Source organism: Lycium ferocissimum, chromosome 6 (assembly GCF_029784015.1).
Source record: "Lycium ferocissimum isolate CSIRO_LF1 chromosome 6, AGI_CSIRO_Lferr_CH_V1, whole genome shotgun sequence".
In the NCBI taxonomy this organism is placed as follows: Eukaryota; Viridiplantae; Streptophyta; class Magnoliopsida; order Solanales; family Solanaceae; genus Lycium; species Lycium ferocissimum.
In genome coordinates this window covers 21,408,433-21,434,828 of record NC_081347.1, presented here as the reverse complement: position 1 = coordinate 21,434,828, position 26,396 = coordinate 21,408,433, and the positions used below count along the sequence as shown (strand labels likewise).

The 26,396-nt window shown below is 36.1% G+C and overlaps 1 protein-coding gene and 2 pseudogenes across 1 annotated transcript in view; 1 reads left to right on the top strand and 2 right to left on the bottom strand.

Moving 5' to 3' along the window:
- The first annotated feature begins 10,162 nt into the window (after positions 1 to 10,162).
- Positions 10,163 to 26,396, top strand: part of LOC132061206 (asparagine synthetase [glutamine-hydrolyzing] 2-like) — an 18,253-nt gene continuing 2,019 nt past the window's right edge. The window contains exons 1-6 of the mRNA XM_059454060.1: positions 10,163 to 10,350; positions 13,340 to 13,478; positions 15,130 to 15,225; positions 15,415 to 15,556; positions 24,647 to 24,742; positions 25,601 to 25,695. Of these exons, the coding sequence (XP_059310043.1) occupies positions 10,271 to 10,350; positions 13,340 to 13,478; positions 15,130 to 15,225; positions 15,415 to 15,556; positions 24,647 to 24,742; positions 25,601 to 25,695 (648 nt within the window). The 5' untranslated portion in view covers positions 10,163 to 10,270. The remainder of the gene's footprint in view (positions 10,351 to 13,339; positions 13,479 to 15,129; positions 15,226 to 15,414; positions 15,557 to 24,646; positions 24,743 to 25,600; positions 25,696 to 26,396) is intronic.
- Positions 19,025 to 21,599, bottom strand: LOC132059496 (DNA (cytosine-5)-methyltransferase CMT3-like; annotated as a pseudogene).
- LOC132060440 (DNA (cytosine-5)-methyltransferase CMT3-like) lies at positions 21,960 to 24,557 on the bottom strand (annotated as a pseudogene).

Sequence of the window (26,396 nt, the reverse complement as noted above, 5' to 3'; positions counted from 1 at the left end):
AGAAATTCATTGTTTGGGACTAATTTTGAGATGAAAAGCCAGAAATTTGGCCGGAAACGGGATAGGAAAAGTGCAAAATGGGAAGCATCCTGCTGTTGGAGGGAACAAAAAAATTGGGGTAATTAAATGTTGGTAGTTGGGGGCTGTTTTATATTTTTTAAAAGTTTAGGTATACGGGTTGACAACATGGGAGAGTTCATTTGATGATGTCATAAATAGTGGCCCTTTAGCCAATTCTTTGAGACTTATGGCCTTTTGTTAAAATAAGTGTTGAGAGTGGTCTTTTGGCAAACTCCCCCTTGATTCAATATCATGTAAAAAAATTCTATAAGATGTTACTTGAGAAGAGATGTTACATACACACATAGCAAGAGAAGAGAAAAGTTTTCATAAAATAAACTCATGAAAGATGTGTTACACCTCGGACATTTCGTGGTGATGTGCTGTGAATGGATTAACGCGAGCTCAAGGAGGACATGGAGTCCATATGACCTTAAGGAGAGTACTTGATATCCTTCGAGTGCGTACTACAAGATTTTGAAGCTATATGAATCGGTGAACCTAAGTTCGTTGAAGGAAGTGAAGTGTAAGTTATGTTCGGGAAGGGTTTGTAACAACCGAGCTAATGTGGATTTAGTAACATCTTAAGGAGGAGCTATAAGGCTCCCTACATTGTTAATGAAGTATTATGCAAGTGCCAAGAAGGTTCCACAAGGTTTGGAAGTCAAACGAAGCAACGGGAACAATTTCAGAAAAATGTAAGTTATAGACCACTTATACGATCCGTATAAGGGTCCGTATAACCTGTACAGAGAAGGGTCACTCACTGGTGGTATTATACTATCACTTATACGGACCGTATAATTGTCTGTATAAACCATATCAGGCAGCCTTTAAATTTTTATAAAAAGAGGACCCAAGTTCATATTTTTCATTTCCCTCATTCTCCACACCTCAAGAGAGCTCTAGAACCTTCTTCATACCATATCAACACAAATCCAAGAGAGCTCTAGAACCTTCTTCATACCGTATCAACACAAATCCAAGGGGAAATCAAAGATCAAACACCAAGAATCAAGTGAATCAAGTGCAAGGAGGCTCACTAGGGTTTGTGGGAGTCAAGAATTCCTTTGGTATTGAAGTTGGGGTTTTGTCAAGTGAAGTATCTTTATCCAAAGATCATCTCTATATAATCAAAGGTGAGTTTTACATCTATTTCATGTTATTAAAAGTATTGAGTGGTTGAAAGACTTGGATTAGAGAAGAAAGTAAAATATGAGCTCAAATATGGAAATAATGGTACTTTGAGTAGTAAGTTAATTTGAGTCATGATTCTTAGTATGATATGAGTATAATCTTGTTATGAATGATGCTAATGTCATTTAGGAAGTATTATGTGAAGAATGAGTATGGTGTTGTATTGTAGTCATGGTTGTGGATGACTCTGAAAGTGAATTTGAGAAGTGAATAATGTTTAACTTGAGAAACCTATTGATTATGATATTATGGGTGTTGCTATTGCTATTTGGGAGTTGTTTATTATGTGAAGAAAGTTGTCGAAACAAAGGAAATGCTGCCCAATTTTCGTTAGCTCTTAGTCGTCTTAGTTGAGACCTAAGGATGCTTTCAATTATCTAATTTTAGTATGAATTCTCTTGAATGTAGAATCATGAGCTTGGAAGGAAGGCGTTTAGTCGATAAAGTTAAAGAGACGTAAAGGTATGTAAGGCTAGTCCCTTTTCTTTCAAAGGCATGACTTCTATATTATGATCTCCTCTCTATATTTCCATGACCTTCTTACATCCCAAAAAGTTGAAAGTTAAAGATTCTAAAGAGCTTATTATGAGAAAGAGATAAGATGTGTTCTATGATAATGATGATGATCATGATTTTTCTTTTAGAGATTCCACAGCTTATGAATTGAGGCTACTATGAGTTTAATGACCTTATTTCATAATTTCCTTGATGCTATTCATTGTTGGCCATCTCCCCTCATGATACTAGTTCCTTGAAGGTGAGACTTAGCGATAATATTTGATCCATAACATAATCAGAGGCTACCGACCTTACGTCACTTCGATAGAGTTATAGATTTCACTTGGGCTCTCATGCATGCCTTATGTTATTTCTATGTATGATCACACCGTGCCTAGTTGGCCGGAGGGCGGAGACACCACTATGATAAGCGTAGTGGGCAGCTATGATGATGATTACCGTGCCTAATTGGTAGAGCGGACACCAGCAGTGGGCGTGAGATGTTTACCCGGACGCGGGCTAATGATGATACACCGTGCCTATATATATATATGGCCGGCTATATATATATATATATATATATATATGATGTTATTTAATATAAAAGCTAGCATGCATGATTCCGCCTTAAGAGGTAATCAGTTACAGGTTGTTCCTTCACTTTACGCTATCTCATTTCTTTATTATGTTTGATATGCATGCCTTACATACTCAGTACATTATTCGTACTGGCGTCCTTTCTTTTACGGACGTTGTGGTCATGCCATAGGTAGACAGGGAGACGGTCCGGATTCTTAGGAGCTTATCCAGCAGACATACAGGAGCACCCCACTACTCCGGAGTTGCCGCTTATTAGTATATTCTTTTGTGTACATATTGGGGCATGGCGGGGTCCCGTCCCATTCTTATGATCTCAGTACTCCAGTTAGAGGCTCGTAGATACATATGTATATGGGTATTAGTGGTCTTATGATCTCTTTAGTGTATGTTTTGTACATCATCTTGTAGCCTCGTGGGCTTATGTACATATATGTTTTGAGAGATATTCGAAGATCATTTCATGATAAGCTTGTGTTGAGAATGGTGTATGTTCAGGTTGAGTTTGATGATGAGTCTGAAAGGTGGTGCTCGGTGGGCTAGCTCCGGGTACCCGTCATGGCCCTCTAGTTGGGTCGTGACAAGATGTAAAGGCCATGCATCCACCTAAATGACACTTCGAATGATAAACTTACAATATATGAAATTCACAAACTTATCATGCATGGAAAACCAAGGATCTCCTTGAATTGACGGCCTTGATTCTTGATTAACTTGAATTCTTGATATGGATAACACTTTGACCGATCAATAAATCTTGTTATATATGGTGCACAATTCCATTTGTATATTGATCATTTCAATTGTGACAGTTTGTGATAATGCTGAAATATGCTGGTATAGTTTGGATCAGATAATTTTTTTAGGAATAGTAGGGCTTTAAGAAGATGTGGGTGATGGAGTTAAGGAATAGTTTTTTTTCTTTTAATACGTGGGTTATGGGGTTAGGTCTTTTCTAGAGATAAGGTTACTAATCTTGTTAAATTCAAAATTTTAAATTAATTATTTAGAGATTTAAACTTTGAAATTTAAAAAAGAACATGTAATCAGCAGAAACAACAATAACAACTCGCCCCCCCCCCCCCCCGTTTCTCTTTCTACACAACCCCACGTTTCTTACCCCCATTAAACATTAGTAGTAAATTATAGGTTTGTGTAAATTTGCAGTTTTTGTGAATTTATATTTTTTTTGTATTTTTATTATTTACTTATTTTCTGATAAATTTGCTCGAGCTCCTAGTAGTTTTTTTAACTGTGCAATTTATAATTTTTTTTTATTTTGTAAATTCTATTTTGTGGTGATGACACTTGTCATCTTATTCATCTTTTGCCTCTCCAATTCTATATAGATAGAAGATGGATTCTTTTGTTTTCATTCATGAAAGCTTCTGCAATATAATTTCTGCAAAGAGGTCAAATTTGTCTCTGGGCATGTCTTATATGGCCATACAAGTCTATCAAAGGACATTTACAAAATTCGGTGATCTTTGGACTTATATTTAGTCCAATATTTCCAAACTATATAAATTATCCCTTTATCATTTATTTTTTGCTAAAAAATCTCGACCTCTTTTAAGTAGTTTCTAGCATACCCATAATATTTTATGAACTATAGAAGAAATGGAGAATTTTAAAATAATATATTAAAAATAAAAAAATGTAAGAAACGAGATAATATGAGATTCTATTTACTTGTGTCGGGCTAATCTCTACCTTAAAATTGTTGCTGAGAAAATTATAAGTAGCCAAAAAATGTATATTTAGGATCGGCTGTGGGGTAGTGATTAAATTAACAAACTCCCTCAATTTCAATTATGCGGTGATATTTGAATAAATATAAAATTGATTAAACTTCTTAAAACTTATGATTTGTTATAAATATTATTTAACTATGAATGTCTATTTTTAGGAGAAACTTTAGGGTTTGTGACTTTGACACCAAGTTAATTTTCTCCTATAAATAAAGATGTTCTCTTCATTGTATATCATCCCTAACAAGAAAAATAAAGAATTCCCCTCTTCCCTCTTTGTCTACAATATTGTTCTTGCTTGCTTTATTATCTTATAACATGTTGTCAGCACGAGGCTCTACCGTCTCAAGAAATTTTCGAAGGCTAAGATATGGATAATTCTCAAAGCAAGTTTAGATTAAAATCCAATTATGAAGACATTTGTTTGATCGATTCTGCTACTACACACACAATATTCAAATACAAGAAATATTTTTCTCATTTACTTATGGGTAAGGCAAATGTTAATACCATTTCTGGTAGTACTAGTTTGATTGAAGGCTCCGGAAGAGCCACCATAATTTTGCCTAAGGGAACAAAACTCATTATAAGCGATGCCATGTTCTCTCCTAAGTCCCGAAGGAACTTATTAAGTTTTAAAGATATCCGTCAAAATGGATACCATATTAAAATAATGGATAAAATAAATCTTGAATATATTGGTATCACCAAGGATATCTACGCCAGAAAGTTGTTATAGAAAAGTTTCCTGCTTTGTCTTTTGGCTTATATTGGACAAAAATTGGTGTAATTGAGGCACATTCTGTCGTAAACCAGAAGTTTACTGACTCCAATACGTTTGTACTTTGGCATGATCGGTTGGGATACCCTGGATCTATAATGATGAGACGAATTATAGAAAATTCAAATGGGCATCCATTAAAGAACTACAAAGATTCTTTTAAATAATGAATTTTCTTGTCCTTCTTATTATCAAGGCAAGTTAATGATTAGGCCATCACCTACAAAGGTTGAGTTTGAATCCCCTAAATTTTTGGAACGTATACATGAGGATATTTGTGGACCTATTCACCCACCTACTGGGTCATTTAGATATTTTATGGTCCTAATAGATGCTTCTTCTAGATGGTCTCATCTGTGCCTATTGTCATCTCGCTACCTAGCGTTTGCGAAATTATTGGCACAATAATTCGATTAGGGGCACAGTTTCCCGATATTCCGACAAAGTCTAATCGCCTTGATAATGCCGCAGAGTTTTCATCCCAAGCATTTAATGATTATTTTTTTATCAATTGGGATAAAAGTTGAACATCCTGTAGCTCATGTTCACACTCAAAATGGCCTTGCGGAGTCATTAATTAAACATTTGCAGTTGATTGCAAGACCATTACTTATGAAAACGAGGTTGCCCACATCTGTTTGGGGTCATGCTATTTTGTATGCAGCAACACTTGTTCATCTCAAACCGAGAAATTATCATAAATTTTCTCCGTTGCAATTGGTTTTGGGTCAAGAACCTAATATATCCCATCTAAGAATTTTTGGATGTGCCGTATATGTGGCTGTAGCACCAGCACATCGCACCAATATGGGTCCCCAAAGAAGATTAGGAATATATGTTGGGTTTCGCCCTCCATTATTCACTACCTTGAACCATTAACTGGAGATTTGTTTACTGCTCGATTTGCAGATTGTCGATTTGATGAGACAATTTTTTCAAAATTAGGGGGAGAGAATAATGAAATAAAAAGAGAAATTTTGTGGAATAAATCACTATTAGCATACTCATGGCATTAAACTTTATGGCCATATGATTTTTGTGTAATATATCGAAAATTTTATTGCCAAGCATTGTTCTTCAAGTACTGATGTGACAGGTAGGATTGTTATCACAATATTTCGTCTTCTAATTTACCATTTTAGCGATATATTAAACTATTGTCTATCTTTGGTTTTTAATTTTTCTCGGAAGGCTCCTTATTACAAGGATTTAGGTGTACAACCACCCGAAGTGATTCTATATTCTATGTCATCATTAATCATCAGAAGTGATAGTATTTTCATAGGTTTATTATGATAATTTTGAAAGACATATTAAAAAAAAAAAAAAAAAAACTATATGTTATATGTATGCCTCAATTTGCTCCTGAAGTAGCAACATCTCAAAAGAGGTTATATGGTTAAGGCACGTTCATCTTTTATGATGTCCCATTCTTGAAGAATGAAAACGTTTGATACATGTTGCAAATACAGATCCATTCCCTGAAGTGAATGTGATGATATATAGTAAGGATTATAAATACAGACATGCTCTTGTTGTGAAAATATCACGTCCCACCTCTAGAAGACGTGAAATAATTGAGAAGAAATATTTTGAATATTTTATTATTTAATCCCGAAGTAGCAGAATCCTAAAATTTACTCTCGAAATAGTAAGATTTTGAAATTTACTCCTGAAGTAGTAAAATCTAAAGTATGCTCCCGAAGTAGTACAATTTACTCCTGAAGTAGTAAGGTTTTGAACTTTTCTCCCGAAGAAGCATAACTTTGAAATTTACTCCTGAAGTAGTAAGACATTGAAAAATGTCTAAGAAATATTTAATAGTATAAAATTAATGATCAAGGTCTCCAGAAGAGCCTAATTATTTGTCTACTAGAATCATGACACCAGTAGTGTCCAAACAATATATGATTATGAGGAATAAATTAAAGGTTCCTGAAGAGCCTATATACTATCATGTCATTTCATGTTGTATTGTAATATACAAAGTCGTTATGATCGAAACACAAGTTGTGAACCCGAAGCACGATCGATAAAAAATGATTAATACTACAAAAGATTGGAAGATTGAATATCTTCAAGTTACTACGGGTAAGAAATAGGTATATGAAAGGTGACCCGATTTGTACTACAAATATAAGCATGATGAATCACATAAACAATAAACCAGAAGTTTATATTGATATAAAATTCATGTCATAGTAAATCAGAACTTTACTAAAACAAATAGCACATGGCATGCTAAACTTGAAGTATACTAGTATAAATAAATTATTAGTCGGCATGAGTAGTTTGGCCATCCCGATGCAAATATGATGTGAAGATTGAGCATTGAACATTATCGAAGAACTAGAAGATTCTTCAAATTTTTATTTATGTTGCTTGTTCTCATGATAAGTTGATAATACTTAGCTAATGTTGGGACCGAATTTCTTAAATTCTGAAAATATATAAAAGGGGAATATGAGCCCGTTCACCTGTTATGAGATATCCTAAATAGATGCATCAATGAGATGGTCACATGTGGGTTTATTGTCAACCTGCAGTTTGACGTTTACAAAATTACTTGCTCAAAATAATTGAGTAGAGAGCACAATTTTCAGATTATGTAATCAAGATAATTCATCTTGTTAATGCTGGTTTATATCCAAGCTGGTTTGGCATTGAATGCCTCCGATAAATAGCTAAATCATTGCTTATGAGAATAAAGTTTCATGTGCTGGTCTGAGATATGATATATTGTATCAGACCAATAAATTATGATAAATTCTCCCCTCACAATTGGGTCAGGGTTAGGAACCAGATATTTCCATCTAACAATTTTTTTTTTTTTTTTTGATGTGTGGTATATGATTAATTAATCTACCATGATGCACAATGATGGATTCCCCCCAAAGAAGATGGGATATATGTTAGATTTTCTAACATAAGGGGGAGAGAATAAGTACCTAGGAAATATGTTGTGAATTATCATTAATATGATCCTTATTCAAAAAGTAATTCGAGTTAAATGCTATAAGCATTTGCTGACCCAAATCTAATTTCATATTTCAGCTACAAAATGCTCCTATTAAATTCGTGTCCGTGAAGGATAGACTCTACAACATGCATGAAGCGTGGTAGACCAGTTGGTTTCAACACAATAATCACTGAAAAGAAAAAGGAGCAAATGATCAATGATCCTTATAAGGAGGCAATGTGCTCTAGAAGAGCCTACGATATAACATTTTATAAAACCTTATGAGAGGTTTAGGTACCTAAAAATAACGAAAGTGATAAGATCTCAATTAGTTATGTCGCATTGTTAACCGATACAAATGATAGTTCGTCGACGATATATTTGGTACAATATAGCACAATATTGTAAAAGATTGTGAGGATATGAATTCTACGTCTATAATGCATGCTAACGTAAAAATTATTATCAAATGAAATGACGCATCTTGGTAAGCGTAAAACTTAGTGGACCTGCTGTCCAAACACCAGAAGATGTCACATCATTTAAATAGAAATAGATGTTGTCACAGCCTATATGAATTACTTGACAAAATTATATGATAATTCCTGAAGCATATACAAGTTGTAGAAATTTGTTCATAATTCTTATATGAATTAAGTTAAGCAAGGTGAACGCGATTTTATCACTCTAATGAATATTCACTAACTAAGGGCACAAATGACTATTTATCCTTGCGTCTTTATCGAAATCAAAATCTGTCATATTGTTGGTGCAAGTTGATGACTTGAATATTATTGAAACTCTTGAGGAGTTCTCAAAAGCAGTATATTATCTGTTGAAAGAAGTTGAAATGAGAAACTTGCAGAATTCTTTGGTCCTGAAGTGCCATATCTTTAAACAATTGATGCATTTATATATTTTGCTATGACTATAAGGGATTACAGTCATACGATGTTGTTCTACATGACAGTCAAATCATATAAAGATAACATCTGCTTATAAAACAATCAGGAATGCACTTGGAGTGGTTTCAACAATATTATATGTCGATGCAACTTTATCCAAAGACTGAAGATGTAGCAACATACATAGCCCAACTAAAGAGTGGATTCATAAAAGGATAAAGCTTATTTCACCAAAGTTGTTCTTTACACACGAGCTCTAGAAGAATGGTGATATCAACGTGCAACAGATTTGTTCGAGTGATAATATCACTGGTTATTCACCAAGTCTATACCAACTGTAGCTTTCGAGAAGATGATGTAAAAGATTGAGATGTGAAGATTTAAGTTTTTGGATTGAGGTTCTCATCAGGGGGAGTTAATACGTGTTGTACTCTTTTTCCCTTTCAAGGTTTTTGTCCCACTGGGTTTTCTTTGTAAGGATTTTAATGAGACAACCAAAGAGCGTATTATTAGAAATGTGTACTCTTTTTCCTTCACTAGATTTTTTCCCACTGGATTTTTCTAGTAAGGTTTTAACGAGGCACATTAGCTATCAAATAGACATCTAAGGGGGAGTGTTATAAATATTATTTAATTATGAATGTCTATCTTTAGGAAAAACTTTAGGGTTTGTGACTGTGGCACCAAGTTAATTTTCTCCAATAAATAGAGATGTTCTCTTCATTGTATATCATCCCTAACAAGAGAAATAAAGAATTCCTCTCTTCTCTCTTTGTCTACAATATTGTTCTTCTTTGCTTTATTATTTTATAACATGATTTAAAATCAAAATAAATTATTTTAAATAAAAGAAATATTTTAGATAAACTAAAACATGTCACACAAATTAGGACCAAGCAAATATTCCTTAGTCTCAATTTATGTGGCACACTTCTTTTTAGTCTCTCCTGAAAAGAAAGTCATATTTATATAATTAGAAATAACTTAACTTTGAAATTCTCCTTTTTCCATTAATGAAATGATTTATAGCTGTACAATGTGTAAGGTTTGTTTTCAACCACAAATTTGATAGAGAGTTAGGGGAAATTTTCAAAAATATACAGCTTTTGAAAAATTTACGCCACAAAGCTCTCAATATACAATATTATACCACATTATACCTGAGGCAAAAATATTATATATAATGTATCAACCTTGTAAAAATTATATAATCATGTATAAAATGTGTTTATAGACAAATATGTTGAACAAAGTATGGGATGCGTAGTGTAAATAATTTTCAAACATAGACAGAGAGCGTAATTTTGTCCGAAGGCGCAGATCCTAAATGGGACCCGTCTAAGCGAATCTTAATCAGCGCTTAAACCCTAATTAAAGTTAGAATCTTTCCAAAACTGGTCAGAGAAATTAACGGCTCTGATTAATTTAAACTCAACATATATATATTAAACAACCTCTTTCCTATCATTTCGTTGGAACCAGTAACTGCTATCACTTTTTTTCATTTCAAAAGAGGGAAAAAATGTGTGGAATACTTGCTGTTTTTGGTTGCATTGATAATTCTCAAGCTAAACGTTCAAGAATCATCGAACTTTCTAGAAGGTTTAATATATTTTGTTTGTTTTTTTTTGGTTATTGGATTCTAATATAATACCACATTGTTCTTTCTTTGTGTTGTTGATGGTTTAATTGGTTGTTGTTGGAAATTTTCCTGTCTACACATGTATGGATGTGTTATACATTTGGTATTCGTGGATTTGTTGGTCTTAGATTTGTTTTTGTTATAGTTGTTGTTCTCTTTTTTTCTCTTTAAACTGGTAACTGTAGAAAAAAGTTTAACATTTTTCGGTTGTTGGATTATCTGTTTCCTTCAAAACTGTATTAGTTTCTGTTGTTTGGCCTTTTATGGTTCTTGAGTGGTTATTGAATAACATTCTTTCTTTTTTTCATAGTTACTGAATTACGTTAAAAAACTGATAGTTAGTAGATCAAATATTAGAATACTAATGAATTATCTTTGAAAATGGAAGTTGCAACGTATGCCTGGGAAAACAGCTGCTCCCTCTGTCCCAATTAATGCGATACAGTTCGTATATCGAGAGTGAAACTTCTTTATTTTGGTTGTGAATTCGGAAATACAATCTTTTAAGTTTTTGAAAAAATAATTTACGTATTTAGAAACTACATAAAAAGTACTGTAAGTCACATTAATTAACAATTTAAAATATTTAAAGGGCATACGAATAAATTGCGGTCAAAGATTTTCTTGTTTGACTCTTGAAAAGTGAAAAGTGTCAAGTAAATTGGGACAGTGGGAGTAACATTTTTGGTTGTTGGGTTATCTTTCTCCTTCAAGACTGTATTAGTTTCTGTTGTTTGGCCTTTTGTGGTTCTTGAATGGTTATTGAATTATATTCAAATCAGATAGTTAGTAGATAAAATATTAGAATATTAATGAATTATCTTTGAAAATGGAAGTTTGCCACTAATTCTTGGAAACAGCTACGTATTTTTAGTCAGAAGGCAGATTTACTACAGTATACAGCAACAACAACAACAAACCCAGTATAATCCCACAAGTGGGGTCTGGGGTGGGTAGAGTGTACGCAGACCTTACCCCTACCTTGTGAAGGTAGGGAGGCTGTTTCCGATAGACCCTCAGCTCAAGGGGTGAGGAAAAAGAAGCAATAGCAACAAGCAGTAACAACTGCAAGATAGTTAGATAAATGAAGCGAAAGAAACAATCAGATAGTACTAGAGATATAAGAATAAGCAAAAGCAAGAAAAACTCTAAAACTCCTGTTAGGAAAAGGAATACACCTGACAATCTACTAACCCTTTACCGTAATCTTTGGCCTCCACGCCCTCCTAATTTCTCAGTTTCACTGTGAAATTGGTGGGGATATTGCTTAAGGCATGATATGCAGCTCTTAGGTGCTGCACAAATGATAATATCTGAGGCTTTTTCCACAAAACATAGCTTTGAAGAACTTTCATCTCAGTTAATTGATGGAAGAAAATGTAGTGTGCTTAAGGTGCATTTGGTACAAAAAGGCTTCCTTTCTCTTTTGGTGTTGTTTCTCAAGATGAGAGAGGTGTGAAAAACTAACCTACAATGTAATTGACTTTCTTAACTTTTCCTGCTTTTCTGAAAGTTTTCAATACTTGAGAACCGCTTACAGGTCAATTAGTAAATGGGAAACGGACATCTTTTCCCCTAAAGAACTTATCCTTTTCCATTAAGAATAACTTCCTATACGAGACTTACTTTTACTCTTGTGTCTGAATTAAGGATCTTATTAAAAGCTTCTGGAAATTTCATACTTAAAAGAAGTAGAACTTGGAGGGGCGGAGTAATAGAGTGACTTCACCGTTCTCTGGCTGTGTGTCATATACATTTTTTTCTCTCACAAGGGACATTATACATCATAAGCCTTCAGAAAAATGCCACTGTCTTTCAATTGTGGAGCAATCAAGGGTGGAACTTGATTTTTAGAAGAGCCTTGAACGATTGGGAAATAGACAGAGTAACAAACTTGCTCCAGATTTTAGGTACCTTCCAGGGCACCTCAATTGGCCCTGATAACCTGTCTGGGAGCTGCATAACAAGGAGATTTCACAGTAAAATCTTGTTATTGGAACATGAATAGCAATCAGTTAATGCTAGTAGACTGGCCTTGGGAACTAATCTGGAAGGTCAAAGTTCCTCATAAGGTTGCCTGCTGTACATGGTTGGTGATCAGAAGAGCATGCCTAACTCATGAAGTGTTACAGAGAAGAGGTACTCAGATTTGCTCAAGGTGTTTTATGTGTGGACAAGAAACAGAGATCAATGGTCACCTGTTCCTACATTGCAAAACAGCTGTAAATCTGTGGAGCATGTTCTTATGTTTACTTGGAGTGAGTTGGGTCATGCCAAAGACCACTTTTGAACTTTTGAACAGCTGGAAAGGAATTGGAAAAAGAAGATCTAAGGAGAACTGGTGGGAGAATATACCAGCTCTGGTGGACACTATGGAAAGAAAGGAATGCAAGATGTTTTCTTAATGGCAGCAGCACTCAAAGATCAAGATGAAGTGCCTTAGTTTACTTTATTTTTGGTGTAAACAGGATATGGTGGGGGAAGTAGAATCTTTAGTTGATTTTATAGGACATCTGTAAGCTCTAGTTTTTTTTGTTGTTTCAGGGTAGTTTCAGCCTACCAAGGGATGTAAGATTATACCTCATCACCATATGATGAGTTTTTTGTTTGAATACAAAGTTACCTTTTACTCAAAAAAAAAAGGGACATTGTTCCAATCTTGAGGACAATCATGTACATCTCGTACATTTCGTACCCAAGATGCTAACGCTGATCGACAATGTCTTTAGATCCCATCTTTCAACTCCCAATTCTAATATTATAAATTGCTTACTTCGTCGCCTTTTTTAATTGATCTTGGGTTGGGCTCTGAATACAATTCTCTGGGCTTTGCTTTGGAGTATGATAAGCATTAATTATTACTACTCTCTCATATTCTACGTTGCAGTAGACAGGATTCTTATCACATGAAATCTTCCTAATTTGTCTTTTATGTGATGTTAATTGTAGGTTGCGCCACAGAGGACCTGATTGGAGTGGATTGCATACCCATGATGACTGTTATCTTGCTCATCAACGGTTGGCAATAGTGGACCCAACTTCTGGAGATCAGCCACTGTATAATGAGGACAAGACCATTATTGTTGCGGTAGGAAAATATTTACTTAAATACTTCAATATCATAGCAGTAAATGGACTTTGGACAAAGTTTGTGTCTTTTGATCTTCTATAGTACTAGCTTTTCTTTTAGGGTAAATTTTCTCTACTTTACTGTGACTACCGTAAAACAAAGGATTTGTGATTCAGAAACTTTTAGTTCTTAAGGCGATTGACTAGGTGAGCATAGAGAATTTACCGTTATCAGTATTTACGCTCAGTTTATTGAAACATCTGCGGGTCATGTAACAGTACAACTTTTCTATGCAACACAAGTCAAATCCCATTCCCCTGAGTTTCACTTTCTTGACTTGTTTTATGCTTTGAGGTTGTGCAATGCCCAAAATGAATTGCTTTTCCAGTTTGTGATCTTTAAAATGTTGATGTGAAGGTCTAGGCAGTATTTTAATCAACTTATCGGCAATAATATATTAGTTACAGAGCACAAACTTGATCTTTTTAAGTCCAAAAAAGTCTTTCTTTATTTCTTAAACACCGTGCCCATTCAAACCGCGTGACATATATTGAAACGTAAGTAGTAGCATAACACTAAAAATTGTGCTTTTGCAAAATTTGTCAAGGTGGTGACTTTTTTTACAAGTGTCCATTGAAGTGGGTGATTTAATAATAAATTGTGTGAGTTTTGTTTAAAAGAACGTAATCAATTGTGTGAGCTTCTCACATTGTCAGGATTATGCCAACTCATCTATTGGACTTTTTGAAGGACATTCTTCTTTTCTGAAAGCTGCTGCTTCTCCAAATTATATCTCCTGTATTTTCCTTTGTGCTTTTATCGACCGGGATGATTCTGGCCTTCCTTTTTCCAAATTGTGGTTGCATTTCCTTTTAATTGAAAAACAAAAGCCATTGTATTTGAAATATATGCAGATTTTGAGGGTCAATTTCTCTAGGAGAGATATGTAGCATTATCAGAGAATGTGATTAAACAACATTTAAACATTGGCACTATCCAATCTGATATGACGCTATTGCTATTTAGAGAATCCAATAGTTATTTCTTTTGACTACAAAATTCTCAATATTTCTTAAATACTTTCTCTAATTGTGCTTTATAGTGCATTTGTTCTGTATCTAAATAGGTAATTTGTTGAAGTGGAGAAGGATAGAGGGGCGGGCTCACCATTTTTTTAATTGTTATGGGGCGGGCTCATTATTTACTTATTTGGAACTGTCCACCACTGGCTCTTGGGGACTCCTCAGTTATAAAAAAGGGTAATACATTTTTATTGGATCTTCAATTTCTGAAGCCACACACAAACTTAAATGGTTTGATCTTTGTAGTTCAAATGGTATCATTTGTGTTAGGATACAGGAATGATATGCATGATTGCATTTTCTGGGTTGAAATTCAAAAGATAAATGTACAGGCAAAAAGCTTGCAGAAGATATAATTCTGTCATTTGCATTAACTGTATGATAAAGTGCTAATGGTGGTATGGGTATTTTCATGATGCTTTATTTTTAATTTTGGTGCTCTAGATAAGTTTCCCTTGTCAAATAGCTAAAAAACTAATACACACACTTTTCAGGAGCCTTCTTTGTCCGGTTACTGTGACCTTCCATAGCTTGATTTTGACAAATCTTTCTTCCATAAGATTGATATCTGCTCCTTTTGCTTATAGGTTAACGGGGAGATCTATAACCATATGGAATTACGGGAAAAACTGAAGTCCCATCAATTTCGAACTGGCAGTGACTGTGAAGTTATTGCCCATCTTGTAAGTACTTTAAGAATATATTTAGATGAATATACATGACTTCTCAGATTCTGATGGTAGAATGATTTCAAAATACCTAGACTTAAAGCTCTCATCTTTAGAGGAAACATGAATTTTAGTAAGAAAATAAGGTTTCCTGTTATAATTTCTTTCTTACTGTATATGTACTGTGGGATATACCTATGGCAGTACGAAGAATATGGAGAAAACTTCATCGACATGTTGGATGGGATGTTCTCTTTTGTTCTTCTTGACACCCGCGATAAAAGTTACATCGCTGCTCGGGATGCCATTGGCATTACTCCCCTTTATATGGGGTGGGGTCTTGATGGTATGTAGCTTTTTTGTATAATTTTTCTTTGGCATATTACCCTTTTGATAAATTGTATGTCAGTTATGTGAAGTCCCTTTGTTGTTTCCTTGTGATTTTGCCTACTATAATTCTTATTTCTGCTGTCTCAGAAACAAATGATGTATAATAGGACACTATCATATGTGTAGTTCTTGCGAAAGTGATGAACACTGTAACAAGAACATCTATATTTGCTAGTTTAACCCAACCTTCAGCGAGTCTAAACTCCAGTGACTAACACCTACAGCGTGTGAAGCAACATTAACTTATGTGAAGTCCCTTTGTTGTTTCCTTGTGATTTTGCCTACTATAATTCTTATTTATGCTGTCTCTTAAACAAATGATGTATAATAGGACACTATCATATATGTAGTTCTTGCCAAAGTGATGAACACTGTAACAAGAACATCTATATTTGCTAGTTTAACCCAACCTTCAGCGAGTCTCACTCCAATGACTAAAACGTACAGCGTGTGAACCAACATTAACTTAAGCCTAGCTATGCAACAATGTGAGGTACGACTAAGGACCTCTGACCACCAGTTATAAGAGAAATGACTAGCAAGATATTGTTGTTTGTTTTAAAGTCCTATAAGACGGCAGCAGCCTTGCCTGCTTAATCACCTGATGGAAAATGTCAGTACATAAATCTGGTATAGGAGCATTTTTAATTTGAAGAAACAGAGAAGAGAAAAAATTGTTAAGTCTTTTGTCAGTTTGTTAAATAAAAAAGGTCAACAGATGCGATATTCGATTTTGGAAACTATAGCCTAAGAATATTTTTGTTCTGGGTGGAGTTTTTGAGATTGGGGGACACCTTATTCCTTTTCCAACTGTCATACAGTTGGAATTGTATTCTTTGGAGGGCATTGCTATACATGAAAAAGGGCTACCTACTATTTGATTGTTGGGCATTCAGGACGGTCTAAAGCTGAGGTGGAAAAAAGGATTTGAGGGGTGAGTACAGTAGGCTTTCTTGTCCATCCATGTTGACTGGACTTTTTTTTTTTTTTTTTTTAATTGCGATATTTGTGGATTCTTGAAATTGATCTTGGCCAAGGATATATATAGGATAAGATCACTGTGAAGGACCGAAGGAAGGTGATGAGCTAAGTTTTGTTAGAAGATAAATAGTTCTATTATGGCTTTCACCAAAGATGGGAATGTTAGCCCAAATTCCAGTCATCGCCATCTTCAGGTAAACAAAACTAAGGCTCGGATTACAGAAATTTATCGTTGTTTCAAATAAAGTAAGTTTTTTGCGGTCATTGCTTGAGAAGGAACAAGGGGCAGATCTAGAGACATCTGCTGCTAACGGATAAACTTTGCAAAATTTAACACCAAAGCTAGCGCAGGCCTGGTTCAAATTTTAAACTAGTTAAAAAAGAGGTTAAAAAGTGTAGGGCCGCTCAACAAAAACGTGGCAGAGAGCGAAGGTGAAATTCAAACAATTGAACAACCTGAGCTTAAAAAAACAGTTAATAATTTGAATTGAAAAGGAAGAGTGAACCTATGGAAAGAGCCTCAAACCCAAAAACGATTAGATGTTCAATTGACCATGTCTTGTAATGCATGTAGCCAAATCAAATTAACTCTGATATTCAAGAAAGATCAGAAGAATAGAAAGGAGATGAGAGGAAGATGCAATGCTGCATGATGGGCGAATAAGATACTCTCTCCTAAAAGTCACCTTCCCCGATCTTATAACCGCACTATGGACATTGGGAAGTCAGTGCTTTGGTGCTGGAACTATTGCAATTTGAATTTGAAATTCAGAATGCAATGTTTTGAGGAGATACCAAGATTGACCATATTGTTGCATGACTCTTACGGTTGTGACCCCTACGGTTGAAGATCTTGATTCTCTTATTTGGAAGGTGCAAAGACAAGGAATTTTCTATGTAAAATCCTGTTAAACATGGGGAAACCAACTTTCCAAACTGGCTCTGAAGGAAAATATGGAAAACCAAAGCCCCCTACAAAGTGACTTGTGAAGCTTGCCTTACTGAGAGCAATCTCTAAAGAAGGGGCATAGTTATGAGCAGCATATGCTATCACGTAATTAACATGACGAGAAGGAAGCCACCTCTTTATAGTTAAACCGAATTGGGTCATGCCTAACTTTGTGAAAGATTTACTGCTATGTTGGAGCCTCAACTCATGAAACAACGAACTCAAGAAAATCTAGAAAACAATACCTGCCTGTGTATGTTGGGTACTATGGAGGGAAAGAATTTTAGGTGTTTCGAGTGTAAAGCACCTGTTGAGAATATAATTAAGTAAATAAAAGTGTGCTCTCTCTAACAACTTAAACATTTAGATGAGATGATCACACTCTTAAACAAGGTATCAAAGCAGGCAGAAGTCCTGGTTTTGAGTCTCATTGCCACTCGTTATCTAAACGAATTTCCATGCGCTTGGACTGAGAAGAATCAGGTCCTCATGTGAGGAGACATGTTGAGAATACAATTAAGTAAATAAAAGTGTGCTCTTTCTAACAGCTTAAGCTTTTAGATGAGATAGATCACACTTTTTTAATAATGGTAACATTTCATTAAAAAACAACACAAAGTTAGTGCTGGTAAAGGAAAACATAATACAATCTCTAGAATATCAAAATATGAAATCCCCTTACAACAAAAACTTATAGGGATTCTATGATATCAAGCATGGACACTATCATTTACAGGACTTCTTTTACACCAAAAAAGAAAAAGTAATATATAGGTTCAATTTTATTCTCTAGACGGAGTTCCTTTTGTCCTCAGAACACCTGAAGTTCCTTTCCATCCAGACTGTCCACCATATGATTGCTGGAATCTTTTGCCACCATTTCTTCTGACTAACACCACCAACTACTCCACCCCCAACATCTCAGAAGTTCAACTGATACCTTTGGCATAACCCAATTCATATTACCAATACTCAGGAACATGTGCCATAATTGAGAAGTAACAAAACAGTGTAGGAATAGATGTTAATATATTCAACCTCCCTTTCGCATAGATAGCATCTGGAGATCAGCCGGTAACCCCTCCTTAAAGACTTGTCTATCCCCTATCCATACAAAACATAGCACCTAAGAAGGTGCATTTATTTTTCAGATCTGTTTTCAGGCCCAACCTCTGTCATCCTGGCTATTGCCCATCAGAATTCTGTAGGCTGATTTAACTGTAAACATCCCGGTATTTGACCCTTTCCATACCAAGGAATCTTCATAATATGTGGAGCCTTGCACCTGATGCAGTTGACTTAACAATTCAGCAACTCTATCCACTTTTCTTTTTTTTTTTAAACAATTGCATTCAGTTGCATTCATTTATGCCAATCTGAATATAGTAATAAATCATACATACAAAAACTCTATTCCTCTCCATTGGCCTAATGTAGCAACTAAAAAAAATATAATGTTAATGCAGAACTTCCATTGCAACAACTGCAAACTGCTTGAAGTAAACTAATGAATGATTGAAATTGGAATGATCAGCCCCAAATTCTTCCAAGGGATGAACAGCTTGTGTGATGGTCAGATAATTACAGTTTATCTAGGGACTCCTCATTGGAGACCAGTTCCTCTAGACATGGAAAGTTAGGTGGCAATGACAGTAATGGTTTCTGTCCGGACCATCCTTTCAATGCCAATGCTAAAGAATACCCTAAAGCCCGGGCCAGTGGTACTGCAACTGCATTTCCTACTTGTATGTACCTTTCTTTTATGGGTCCTGTAAATTTGTAGTAGTCAGGGAAACCTTGCAGCCGTGGATTTTAATGGATAATAAGCATTCTGTCCTGCAGTGGATGTCGTATGACCTGATTGTGGGGCTCTGCTCTTGTAACAACTGTTGAAACAATTTCGTCACACCATAAACAATCAAATGGCCTTGGTAAAGTTCCACGAACAAAACTCATCGCATAGTTGGGGATCAAAGGCTTTCCCGATGTAAGTTTTACTCTTCCCACATTGGGATCCCATTCAACAATATTGTCAGCACGAACACGAACCTTGGGTAAGTCCCTGAAGTTTGCACCCTTTCGCTTGGGAATTTGACATACACGTTGATAGTCATCTTCATTTAACTGAAGGGCCGAAACAGTACTCAATGCACCATCCCTCCTTGATCTTATGAAACGTTGGAAGTCATATTTGGGCTCATCAATATATGGCATTTCGTCCCTTGGCTCATTATTTTCTACGGGAGGAGGATCTGAGAGTGCATCCTCAAGAAAAAGTTCTTTCTTTGGCTTGACCTTCAGGCCCTCTTCATATTCTACTGCATTTAATCAAATTCTGCGCGAATGCCACCCCTCACAACAATATTATGTGTGGGCAACATATATTGTTGTGGCAATTTATCTGAAGGAAGAGCACCTCACATGAAGACACGCATTCAAAATTGTGGAAGTCCATACACCTCAGAACATCACCCGTCCGTGCTTAATAGTTAATTCCAACAAGTCTGCTCAATGCGTATCCTTTGAGGAAACCTGTGCAAACCTGACCAGGTCCACCACATTTTCCATCAACAAAACCTTGGATTCAAGAACTCCTCAATTACCATGAATACTTCAAGCTGTTTATTTTTTAGATGTTGTAATGGATTCTTTGAGTTCCTAAAACGATTAAATCCACTTATGCCAACGAGCATATTGTGGCAATTTTTTCCGGAGGGCCCCCATATATGATACTTTCTGGTAATAGCAAAACACTTCCAGCTTTGAAGTATTTTCTTTTAACGGCAACCATCTAAGCCATCTATTGACTCCTTCCAACGTACCTTAAAGCATTCTCGTGTCTTCATCAGGACCATACCCCTTCCAACATACATTAAAGTATTCTATTGACATCCATTTCGTCCCTTGGCTCATTATTTTCCATGGTAGGAGGATCAGATGCCTCCTTCAAGAAAAAGTTCTTTTTTGGCTTCAATTCACAAAGTCCTTTATTTTCTTTTGGCCCTCTTCATATTCTAAACCTTCCATTTAATCTAAATTTTGTCCCTCCCCGGCTCATCCCATCCTCAAAATAACCTTTCGGCTCTTATGTGTGGGCAACATATATTGTGGCAATTTCTCTGACCGGCACCCCACGTGAAGACACGCATACAAAATTGCAAAACTGGAAGTCCATACACCTTAACTACCATTATTCCCATTATGCGTATATGACGTCTACTTCCCCCGTAATGGCAAAACACTAGTTCATTTTATTTTCAACAAGTCTTTCTTTCTTTAGACCAAGTCCACTGACAACATTGTGTATGCGCAACAGATATTCCATTTTCCATTAACATGGACCTTTGCTCAATATATATCTTCTGTTTCAAACTGAACTTCTCAATGCCCATGAATACTTCAAGCTGTTTAGTTTTCAGATCTTGTAATGGATTCTCTGAGTTCTTAAAACGATTAAATCCACTTATGCCCTGGCAAGGAGATCCTCCATATATGACATCTACTTCCCCAGGTAATGGCAAAACACTTGCTTTGAAGCCCTTGGTCACAAAGTCCTTTATTTTCTTTTGGCAACCATCTAAGCCCTCTATTGATTCCCAAATGTCTTTATCAGAGCCATAACCCTTCCAATGTACCTTAAAGTATTCTATTGGCAACCATTTCACCCGTTGGCTCATTATTTTCCACGGGAGGAGGATCTGAGAGTGTATCCTCAAGAAAAAGTTTTTTCTTTAGCTTGACCTTCTGACCCTCTTCATATTCTAATGCATTTAATCAAATCATGTGGGAATGCCACCCCTCACAACAACATTATGTGTGGGCAACGGATATTGTGGCAATTTCTCTGCAGGAAGAATACCCCATATGAAGACACGCACACAATATTATGGAACTCCATACACCTCAACTACCATCATTCCCATCCGTGCTTGATAGTTCATTCCAACCAGTCTGCTCAATATATATCTTCCGAGGAAATCATGTGCAAATTTGACCAAGTCCACCACATTTTCCATTAACACGAACCTTGGTTTTAAGAACTCCTGAATGCCATGAATACTTCAAGTTGTTTATTTTTCGGATCTTGTAATGGATTCTTTGAGTTCCTAAAACGATTAAATCCACTTCTGCTTGAATGCAGAGAGCCCCATTTATGACGTCTACTTCCCCAGGTAATGGCAAAACACTTGCTTTAAAGCCCTTGGTCATAAAGTCCTTATTTTCTTTTGGCAACCATAGAAGCCCTCTATTGGCTCCCAAGTATCTTCATTAGGGCCATAACCCTTTTAACGTTCCTTAAAGTATTCTATTGGCAACCATTTCTTCCCTTGACTCATTATTTTCCATGATAGGAGGATCTGAGAGTGCATCCTCAAGAGAAGTTCTTTCTTTAGCTTGACCTTCAGGCCCTCTTCATACTCTACTGCATTTAATCAAATTCTGCGGGAATGCCACCCCTCAGAACAACGTTATGTGTGAGCAACGGATATTGTGGCAATTTCTCTGAAGGAAGAGCACCCCACATGAAGATACACATACAAAATTGTGGAAGTCCATATACCCCCGCTACCATCATTCCCATCCGTGCTTGGTAGTTCATTCTAACAAGTCTGCTCAATGCATATCTTCCGAGGAAACCATGTGCAAACCTGACCAAGTCCACCACATTTTCCATTAACACGAACCTTGGTTTCAAGAACTCTTCAATTCCCATGAATACTTCAAGCTGTTTATTTTTCGGATGTTGTAATGGATTCTCTGAGTTCCTAAAACGATTAAATCCACTCATAGTCTGGAAAGGAGGGCCCGCATATATGATGTTTACTTCCCCAGGTAATGGCAACACAGTTGCTTTGAAGCCCTTGGTCACAAAGTCCTTTATTTTCTTTTGGCAACCATCAAATCCCTCTATTGGCTCCCAAGTGTCTTCATCAGGGCCATTACCCTTCCAACGTACCTTAAACAGCTTTGTTGCGCTGATGAATGTTCTGGATGGCTTTAGTGGTACTAATACAGCTCCTGACACCTTCAGATGGAAACATGAAAATGATGGGGCATTCTCAGTAAGAAAAAGCTACAAAAAGGAAGCAGAGTTGGATCCTCAGATCAGGCCAGGTCCTTGGAAGCATGTTTGGAAAAGTATGGCACCAACAAAGGTTAAGTGCTTTACTTGTTGGTAGTCAGAAGAGCTTGTCTCACACACTGCAGAGAAGGAAGTTCCATATTGCTTCCAGGTGCTTCCTATGTTGTGAGAAAGGAGAGACAAATAATCATTTGTTTCTCCATTGCAAATTCACTTCTCAGTTATGGTCTTTGGTCTTCATTCTAACAGAGATCAAATGGACTATGCCTGAGCATACATCAGATCTTCTAAGTTGTTGGATTAGGAGAGGGGGGCAGTAAGAGCCAGAAGAAATGGTGGAGATTAATTCCACCATGCATTTGTTGGACAATTTGGAGGGAGAGACATGACAGGTGTTTTGAAGACAGAATTAGCAGCATCCAGAAAGTCAAAGGAAGATAAATTGCTACATTTTATTTTTGGTGTAAAGAACATTGTATAGAAGAGGCTGAACAGTTAGTAGATCTTTTAGGTTCTTTGTAAGTAGCCTAGGTTGTTCTTAACAACTTTTTGGAGGTCTCCAGCATACCATTAATGCTGAGGAATACAACTTTACCAGTTTAAAAAAAAAAAAAAAAAAAAAAAAATGTATTCTATTGGCAACCATTTTGTCCATTGGCTCATTATTTTCCACAGGATGAGGATCCGAGAGTATATCCTCAAGAAAAATTTCTTTCTTTAGCTTGACCTTCAGGCCCTCTTCAGATTCCACTGCATTTAATCAATTTCTGTGGGAATGCCACCTCTCACTACAACATTATGTGTTGGCAACGGTTACTGTAGCAATTTCGGAAGAGCATCCCACATGAAGACACGCATACAAAATTGTGGAAGTCTATACACCCAGGCTACCATCATTCCCATCCGTGCTTGGTAGTTCATTCTAACAAGTCTGCTCAATGCATATCTTCCAAGGAAACCATATGCAAACCTGACCAAGTCCACCACATTTTCCATTAACACGAACCTTGGTGTCAAGAACTCCTCAATGCCCATGAATACTTCAAGCTGTTTATATTTTGGATCTTTTAATGGATTCTCTGAGTTCCTAAAACGATTAAATCCACTTATGCCCTGGCAAGGAGGGCCCCCACATATGACGTTTACTTCCCCGGGTAATGGCAAAACACTAGCTTTGAAGCCCTTGGTCACAAAGTCCTTTATTTTCTTTTGGCAACCATCTTAGCTGTCTATTGGCTCTCAAGTGTCTTCATCCGGGCCATAACCCTTCCAACGCATCTTAAAGTAAAGGCCAGGCTTCTTTATTACCTTTGGGTCTCCTTAACAAACTTCTAGAAGCTGTCCCACCTAAAAATTTCGCCTTCTTCGTCGTCACCAGATCCCTCATCCTCATCTCCACCATCATTGTTATCTTCCTTATCCTCATATCTTACTTTTAGTGGATGGATGAGTTTATGTGTCTTTGATCGTGAAATGAATGGCAGATGCACATGTCATCTCATTTTTGTAATATATGCAGCTCTTCATTCTCTTTATGGTATTGCTGTGTTTGCCCTTCCAAGTTTAGTCCATCTTTTTAGTGTGTGTAGCCCATGTATACATTGGACTACACTTTGTATTCCTATGGATAGCAAAAGCCTGACTGATTCTGAGCCGCTTCTTAATGCCTTAAGTAGAAAAATGAAGTGTGTTTTTGGTGTTACATATTTCACCTTCAAAGGAAAAGGAGATACATAAGGTAGAATGTAGCTCTTTGACTTGGAACCTTACACATTGAAGTGGACAAACATGTTTGTTTTAATTCCAGTTGTTTTGAGTAGTCAGTCTAAACAACTGCTGATTTACATTCACATTGTTGCCCATATCAATAATTTTATCTTTCCACAATTTGCTTTCAGCTCTTTCTGCATATACAGGAAAAAACAAAAGCTTCCATTGGATCATGTAATTTAGACTGCACGAGTTTAAATTTTAAACAACTTTGCATATGCATATGCAAGCAATGTCTTGAAATAAATATTACTTTTATGCAGGGTCCGTATGGTTTTCCTCGGAGATGAAAGCCTTAAGTGATGATTGTGAGCGATTTGTTAGCTTCCTTCCCGGTCATATTTATTCAAGCAAAAACGGTATGCCCATATGACATTCATCTCTGAGCTTGTATTTCGTTCATCTTGATAGTTGATCATGTTTCCTGTATGGTCAACATACTTTTCCTGGTTATGGCATATTTTTTGGAACCTGTTGTAAACAGTCTTAAAACCCTTAATGAAGGTGTAATTATTTATCTCTTGGTCAACCATAAGAGTAAGATCTACATGTCATTGTTGCACAAAATTGTTTCTACCTTCTACTTGTGCTGGTAGGAGGTAGTGGGTATCCTGTGAAATTAGTCGAGGCGCGCAAGCTGGTCTGGATACCACAATTATCAAAAACTTATAATAATTGCTTTTCGGATAATCTATGCAGCTTCAAACTTGAGGATTCTTTTGGGATAGTGGGTGCTAGAATGTACTTTTGGTGACATTAATTGACATAAATCCTTTTGTTTTTTACTTAAGTACTAGCTAAGCAGATTATATTTTACTTTCGAACCCTCTAGGGATTAAAAGAAAATTGTAAGTGCAATGCGTCTCCAATATTTCCCTTAAGATAAGATTCTATTTGCCCCAGATAAAAGGTCAGTGTAATGAAACCTCAATCAAAAGGAGCTATTGAGTTTTTAAACTAGAGGAGCCAGTAGATAAAATACCAAATAAAGTAGTATTTCATATGATTCAAATGACGGGAATATTATTTACATTAGCTTAAATCTTGGAGTATGGGATGGGGGAGCACAGCATTTCGATTTTTGGATGGACGTAAAGTGTATCTCAGTCTTTGGTGTGAAGGGAATGTTTAAAATCGTCATTGTTATGAAAGTCATCCTTCCAAGTGTTTGCTTTCAAGAACTATTCATGCTATGTGTGACTAGATTATATGTGCAGGAGGACTTAGAAGATGGTACAACCCACCATGGTTTTCGGAAACCATTCCTTCTACTCCATATGATCACCTTGTCTTACGGAAGGCTTTTGAGAAGGTCAGTTTATTTCGGATGTCGCTTGTTTCTAAGTTGCATAAAAAATTGCGGTGCCACCCGAAGGGTAGCGGCTGCGGGTTCCCATGTCATCAAACAAAAAATAAAAATAAAAAAATGCGGTGCCACTATGAGTTGCTCCTCGGACATGTTTTTTTGACATAACTTGATTTTTAACTTGACCTTATATATAAAAAAGGACAGAGACTTGATTTTGATGAATATCCAGATCCCTTCTAGTCCTTTAAACGTCATAAAAAATAAGCACCTTTCACTTTGTTCTGTTTTGAACTTCATCAAAGTCCTTGGAACTCTTTGAGGACCCATATCCCCTTGACTGATATCCTTGACATAGCGCTAATTTTGATTGTCCTCTTGTTTGTAATACTTTCTTCTATAAATAAACCTGTGTTTGTCGAAAGAAAATGATAAAATGTTAAAGCAAGTTGTTGATAGATGTGGACTGTAGGCTGTAGCGTATACATGATATTTGGTCTCAATCATTATCATTTCTATTTGACCTTCACGTGCAAATTGTACAACTTTGTGTGAAATGTGTCAATAGCTTTTCCTGGAATTTTCCTTTTTATGTACCCACTCTCTAGTATCTATCTATTACTACTGATTTAGTGTATTAAATGCTACTTTTTTAATCGTTATTTGTACTCCCTCTGTCCCCTTCTATGTGGCACACTTTCCGTTTT